The 7,872-nt window shown below is 27.9% G+C and overlaps 1 protein-coding gene and 1 pseudogene across 1 annotated transcript; both read left to right on the forward strand.

The window, feature by feature from the left end:
• Nucleotides 1-6,351: 6,351 nt before the first annotated feature.
• LOC111029440 lies at nucleotides 6,352-7,026 on the forward strand. The gene is made up of 2 exons (XM_022308441.1): nucleotides 6,352-6,640; nucleotides 6,800-7,026. Exons 1-2 carry the CDS (start codon nucleotides 6,352-6,354, stop codon nucleotides 7,024-7,026), a joined length of 516 nt encoding a protein of 171 aa, XP_022164133.1.
• Nucleotides 7,027-7,171: 145 nt separating this feature from the next.
• On the forward strand, nucleotides 7,172-7,837 carry LOC111029441 (annotated as a pseudogene).
• The last annotated feature ends 35 nt before the right edge of the window (nucleotides 7,838-7,872 follow it).

The following is a 7,872-nucleotide window of genomic DNA, read 5'->3' on the forward strand; positions in this document are numbered from 1 at the left end:
ATAATATAATATAATATAATAATGTATAATATATAGGAATAAATAATAATTATTATTTCCAAAATATTTTAAATATGCGTAGATACCTGGAAAGTTTATGACACTTGGGCCCCCTTGACAAATAAGTTGATTATCAAATAATTGAACAGTATTGGCAATTTCAATCATGTCCAGTGGGTATGTTAACTGTTTTAGACCTAACATTTTTGAGTCCTGGCGTTTTTGGTTTACAAAATAGCTTATGTTCAAGTTACTTGATAGAAAAACAATTTGTTTTTCAATAATGATTTTTATCTCATTTGATGATGATTTATTTAGTTTATACAATGATACCATACATAAATCTTGGTATAATATCCAACCAACTGGCAATAACAATCCTTTGAAAGATGAAAATAGGTCCTTCAATAAATCACATAAAGTAATAAATAAATTGCTGGTATAATTAAAATAGGTATTTTAAATAAATAAAATAGTAAAATAATATATACTTAACAAGATTAGATCTAACTGAACATAAATAATAATTTATAAATACTTTTATAAACATACTTGTGAGGATACTGTTGTACATAAACGTTTAGATGGGAGTTCACCAAATAATTCTTTTCTACAAGATGCAGGTACCATTGAATCACATTCAGCATTTTCAGACGTATTTAATGGAAAATTAAAAATTGATGGAATCGCACCTTTTTTTAATGCCATTTTTTTTCTTTTTCCCATCACCTATAGTTGATTATAAATTGTGAGCAATAAAATAATAATTTAAAAAAAATTCTTAGAATAAATATTTTATATTTTCTTACTAAATCATCTGGTCCACTGTAAGTTGTGATCAAATCGTCTTCAGTGAAATGTTCAGCACAAATGTAAGACACTTTATGTTTATTATAGGGCCCATTTATTCTGACAATAATTTCATTCCATGAATGGAAATCAGTAGCAGGAACTTTGAACAATGTTACATGTTTTTCTTTTAAACTCTTACACAAAATCACGGAACATTGCCGAGGCATTTTTAAAATGTATTTTAAACAATTTAAACTAAAACTATAAACTTCAGTCTTTAAATAGGTAGTTTCTTAAAATACGAATTAATGTTTTGTACTTTTGCATCTAGTAGTTGTGTAGTACACCAGGTAGCAGTTACAGTCACGATTGTACCAAACCGAAACATTTGAGAGCCATACCACTACACCCCCCCAGTCTATCGTTTCCAGTCCTGTATATCTTAGTCCGTGNTGTACCAAACCGAAACATTTGAGAGCCATACCACTACACCCCCCCAGTCTATCGTTTCCAGTCCTGTATATCTTAGTCCGTGATATAGATGGACTGCGCGTTTAGCACTTATCATGTCAGCAATAATAAACTTATGTAGAAGGTAAATAATCATGGAAAAATGTTTATCTCAACAGCTTTTCTCCATGATACGGAATCAATAGTTACCACAAGAGTTGCCGCGTTTTTATCTTTTATATTTTTCGATTTTTTGGTTACAGTTATAACATAGACATAATATTATATCTATATTAATTATTATGTCTGTGAGTTATATAGCATAATATTAGGTATCATAATCGTAATATAGATCATAATCTAATTCTATTAATATTATTAGTTTATTAGTTTTGGTTGTTGATATTTTGTAAAACAGTGGTAAAATGGTTAATATATGTTCTATTAAAAGCTGTAGAAACATTGGTAAGGATGGTATTCATATGCATAAGTAAGTTAAAAAATTATAGAATTTTAGTAACTTTTATATTTTTAATACATTCAACTATTATACATATTATGTTTTTAAGATTTCCGAGTAATAAACAAGCGGCAGTGATATGGACTAACATAATTAAAAAAATACAACCATCGTACATGCCTTTAAAAACATCAATGATTTGTAGTGCTCATTTTCAATCTTCTGATTACAACTTAAACTGTAAAAAAATCAGATTAAATGATAATGCTGTGCCAAGTATTTTTTTAACAAGTAATATTAAATAATGCCTAATTATCTATAAGTTAATCTTCCTTTCATATAATATCGTACTAATTAATTATAATTTACAACTATCATTTGTTATTTAGCTAGTAGAAAGTCTTTGATGAAAATATTTGAGGATTTACCCAAAGATATTAATATTGATATTCCTAAATATTTACAATATGATGGACCTAAAATCAATAGTAAACCAACCAAATTACCTAAATTAAAAAAAAAAGTAAAATAATACCAATACTAAAAATGTATATTTAAATTAATTTTCAGTTACTACAAAAGTAGAAACTATTTCAAATTTAGCTGAAAGTTCTGATGAAAGCACTAAATTAAAATATAATCTGTCAACTAGCGGTAAGCAGTTTATTCAGAAATATTATGTAATATTAGACTATAAAATATAAACATGTTGATTTCCAGATAATACAAAAGTGAATGAAACTATTTCAAATTTAGCTGAATGTTTTGATGAAAGTACTAATTTAAAATATAATCTATCAACTAGCGGTAAGCAGTTTATTAAGAAATTTTATATAATGTAAAATACGAATATTTTAATTTGTTTCTAGACACTTTTTCAGTATTGGGAGTGGCAGATAATATGCTTACAAGTCCATTAGTTACCAGAACGTAATACTTAAAAAAAAATTAATAGGTTTATTTTAATAAGAAACATTTTAGATTTACAACATTTTTTTTAGAAAAAGAAAAACTTTTATTGGAGACTTCAATGAAAATGATTTAGATACTCCCAGAAAAAGAAAAAAGTATTGGAATACCTCACAGAGAACATTTAAGAAGTACAAGAGTAGAGTAAAGACTTTAGAAAATCAAAACCAGTACCTGAGAAATAAAATCAAAAATGTTGAGCAGTTAATTTCACATTTACAGAAAACTAATAAAATTTCTGATGAATGTTACTCAATGTTAAAGGTATTTTTTCCTAAACAAGATTATTGTTATGTTATGTGGTAATTTAGTTGTATATTTATTTTTTAATGCAATATATTATGCTGTTCTATGTTTACTGAGCTAATATTGATAGTTTTAAAATTTACATTTTAACCAACAGTTTTGAACTTGAACTCTGTATGTGCTTTATGTGTAAATGTAATTAAGCTTGAGATTAAGATGATGTTGGGGTGGAGTGGTTACTAAAATAGTTAATTTCATAATCTTCTAAAAATTTTTAATATATAAATAATAATTGATATTAATCATTTTTTGTATTTAGTTTTGCATGACGTACTTATGTGTTCTTAATTTTTATACATTTCTTAATGTGATGTACTATGTTGTACTTAAATTATATTTATGTTCATAACTATGATATGTTTGTGTTATTTATGTGTTTATTGTTTTTTCTGGGACAACTATCATATCTTTAGTTAGTAATAACTTAATTTAGAAATTAATTTTAATTTATAGGATTCCCTTCCTGACGTTCAAAAAGAAATTATTTTAAAACAACTGAATATGACTACACAGAGATCTGTCACACCTGAATTGAGATCTTTTGCATTAACTCTTAATTTTTATTCATCAAATGCATACAACTATGTTAGAAAAAAATTTAATAAATGCTTACCGCACCCGAAATCAAATGCACACTTCGAAAATGGTATACAGTGGTAGATGGTTCACCAGGTATTACAAAAGAATCATTAGTAGCAATTGAGTTAAAAAACAATGAAATGAAGGCTCGTGGTAAAAATTTAGTATGTGCTATGATGCTTGATGAAATGTGTATTAAAGAGGACATTCATTTTAATGGCAAAAAAAATCAAGGATTTATAGATTTTGGCATGGGTATGATGGAAGACTGTGATAATTTACCTTTAGCAAGAGAAGCACTGGTGATCATGTTAGTTGCACTAAACTCTAATTGGAAAATACCAATAGCATATTTCCTTACAAATGGCTTATTGGGTCAAGAGAAAGCCAATATAGTGAATTTATGTTTAGAAGCAGTTCATCAAACTGGTGCTAAAGTTAAAACTTTAACTTTTGATGGAGCAAGCTCAAATATTATGATGGCTACTAAATTAGGTGCTAATTTAAATATTTCAAATTTACAACCTTATTTTAAACATCCAGTTACCAAAGAAAATATTCACATATTTTATGATGCATGTCACATGCTTAAACTTTGTCGAAACACACTTGGCGACTGGAAAGTATTATTTGACAAGAATGGAAACGAAATTAAGTGGCAATTTTTTAAGTCATTAGTAGAACTACAAGATGAAAAAGATCTTCATTTAGCAACAAAAATCAGGAACAGACACATTAATTACCATAAAGAAAAAATGAAAGTGAAATTAGCGGCCCAAGTATTTAGTAGCAGTGTAGCGGATGCTATTGATTATTCTAAAAATGTTGGACTAAAAGAATTTTCAAACAGCGAATCAACCACATTTTTCTGTAGAATGATAAATAATATTTTTGATTTTTTGAATACAAGGAACTTTTTGGGGCAAACTGAATACAAAAAACCAATTAAATTAGACATAGAGACTTTTGTGGATGAGTTTATCAGTACGGCAATTGAATACTTAAAAGCATTGCAAACTAAAGTATGGAACCAAAAAGAAAACAAATTCAATTACATTCCTGTAATTGAATCAAAAAGGAAAACAGGATTCTTAGGACTTATAATTTGTTTAACCAGTGTGAGCAATTTTTTTAAAGAAAATATAAAAACAGAAGAAATTTATTTTTTACTCACATACAAGACTTCCCAGGACCACTTGGAAATGTTTTTTTCATTAATTAGAACTCGTGGGGGATTTAATAACAATCCGACAGCCTCACAATTTGAAGCGGCATATAAAAGATTGATTGTTCACACAGAATTAAGTCAAATAGCCACAAACTCTGGAACTAATTGTGCATCACAAGATTCTACTTCAATTTTACATGTTCCAAGTACTAATAAAGCAAATAGCATTTGTAATAATGATGACATCTTCAGTTTTGCTGAAATAGAAAATGATAGCGAGTTGTTTAATAAATTTGATAATTTATGCAATGATAAATACATTAATGATGTCATTGAGTACATAGCCGGTGTCGTAACTAAAAAAGTTATAAAAGTAATTAAATGCAGCGTTTGTGTTTCAGCATTAAAGATGGATATTCAACATGATGCATCTTTAATTAACATAAAAAATAGAGGGGCTTTAACAAAACCAAACAAATATATAGCTCAAATATGCAAAATTGCAGAATTTACTTTTAGATCATTCCAACATAAAATAGACTCTCAAAAAAACATCATTGAATTTTTAACAATAAAATCAATTTCTAGTATTCAGATTACAAATTACTTCAACTGTCTGAATGAACACATCAAAACACAAGATCCTCTTAACCATCATACTTCACAAATTATAAGACTAGCTTTAAAATTTTATATGACAATAAGATTGCATCATTTAAATAAAACAAAAAGCGAACCTGTTTCAAGAATAAGGGCAGTATAAACAAAAGCTATTCATTTCAAGCATCAGTAACTACTTATTTTACATGTAATATTTTAATTTTTGATTCTTAAAAAAATGAATAATAAATAATTAAGGTACCTATATTATATTTTACACTTAACGAGTCTTATCAGTTATCACTTTTATTTAAACCAAATAATACCTTGGAATAAAAACAGTAAAAATGTTTTATCCATGTTATTTTACCTTCTCATGTCTTGTTAGTTGTTATTATGGATGAATTTATTGATGGCGAGGGGGGAAGAACGCGCAGTCCATCTATATTATGTCTATGACTTTAACGGCCACTCAAATTCTCGATGATATACTTATTATATTTATTACGAATTACGACCAAATTAGACGCGATAAACAGAATTTAGTTTGTTTTCTGACTTAGGTTGTTTCATTATATTGTGGCCAATTCAGTGCTTTGTGTGAGTCGCGTGTGTAATTATAATATGTAAGTGTCATTTAAATTACGAAAAATAATATTTCTGTTACGATCCAACAATCCACGAGATATCAAGTTCTAATAAGGATCAACTATCAAGTATTCAAGTATGACATCACAACCTACATTACAACATTTTTTTAATCAAAAAACCGCTGTGCACGAGCCTAATCATAGTGATAATATTCCTTGTTCATCAAATATTATTAAAAACACCGAAATTGAAAGGAATACTGATACAACTAATTTAATTGAATTAACTGAAATGTATGATATTGGTTTATATATTAATACAAGAATATCTGACGATAAGCTTAAATATGATTTATTGAAAAAACCATGGCAGCCTCATACTTCATATAACTTTCCGGTAGTTTATTAATTGGAAAAATGCTCCCGCATGTTTTACAATGCACTCAAATGCTGACTATCATAAATTGTCAACGTTAAGAGCGGATGAGTTTGTTATAATAATAATAAATAAAAAATTTGATGTAGCTACACAAGTAGATTATTTTAAAAAAGCTCAAGTCATCGAAAATCGCTTAAAATTAATTCCAACAATAGAAACTATTATATTTTGTGGTCGTCAAGAGTTAGCAGTGAGAGGTCACAACGATAGTGGCCCTATTTTTAATTGCGAAAAAGATAATAATGACTGTGACTTTAGAGCTTTGTTAAGATATCGAGCATTAAGAAGTGATTTAATACTGAAAAGTCATTTGATGAATTCATCGGGGAAACCGGCTTACTTTAGTCCCATTATTCAAAATGAAATAATACAAATATGCGGTTCTCTCATTCAAAAATAAATTGTGTTGAAAGTAAACCAATCAATTTTTTTGACTATTTTGGCAGATGAAACTTGTGATATATCTTGCGTCGAACAAATGTCTTTGTGTATAAGTTATATTGATAATGGTTTTATTAGAGAAGACTTTTTAGAATTTGTTCCTATTTATGATGCTAGTGGAAAAGGAATGGCATGTACAGTTATAAGAGAAATGGGAAAACTAGGACTTAAAATTGAAAATTTAATTGGTCAAGGTTATGATGGGGCGAGTGCAATGAGTGGCTTGTATTGATCATTATAGTATGGCTGCCATTCTGTTATCATAATTACGTTATCACTTATTGATGGTACAAACATTTTGATTTTATAATTGTATGGTACGGACGAGTGTAGTTATTAATTTTTAATTTGTTGTTTAAACTTTTAAAGTTTTAAATATGCCAACTGTTTGTGCAGTTTATGGTTGTACAAATAAAACAACCAATAAAAGTGTATCATTTTACCGTTTTCCAAAAAAAAAAAAAAAGTGCAGCAACAGATCTTCAAAAACTACAGGAGGACCAACGAAATATGTGGCTGAAATCCCTTCACAGAGTTGATTTAAAGAATAAGCAGGTTGATGCTATGCGTATATGTTCTTCTCATTTTAAAAGTGGTAAGGATTTGTATAATTTAACAGTTAAATGTGTTTTAGTATTTTGTATGTACCTATTTTTGTAATACTTGTTCTTTAGGTAAACCAGCTTGCTATACCAATAACAAACATCCTGATTGGTGTCCATCAATTAACATGGGCTACAAGACTAATAAGGGTAATTAATCATTTTGTTTTATAAAAGGAAGTATTAGTTTTACATTCTTAATAAAAATATAATCACACCATTTGATAGTTTACAATTAAGAGTTCAATAACAAAAAAATTATCATTTATTTTTTTTAGGTTGTAAAGATTTATCTAATGAAAGTTTGATTTTATTTTAAACTTATATAGGTGCTGCAACTACACCAGATATTAAGCGATACCATAGGGCTACTAAACGAATGGCATTGACACCAACCATTTTGTTTCCAAATGACTTGGAAAATGATACTGTTGTCCAGAGGTGAAAGTATCTGAGTAAAAGTATTTGAATATAAG

The sequence above is a fragment of the Myzus persicae genome, unplaced genomic scaffold, assembly GCF_001856785.1.
Source record: "Myzus persicae strain clone G006 unplaced genomic scaffold, MPER_G0061.0, whole genome shotgun sequence".
Lineage (NCBI taxonomy): Eukaryota > Metazoa > Arthropoda > Insecta > Hemiptera > Aphididae > Myzus > Myzus persicae.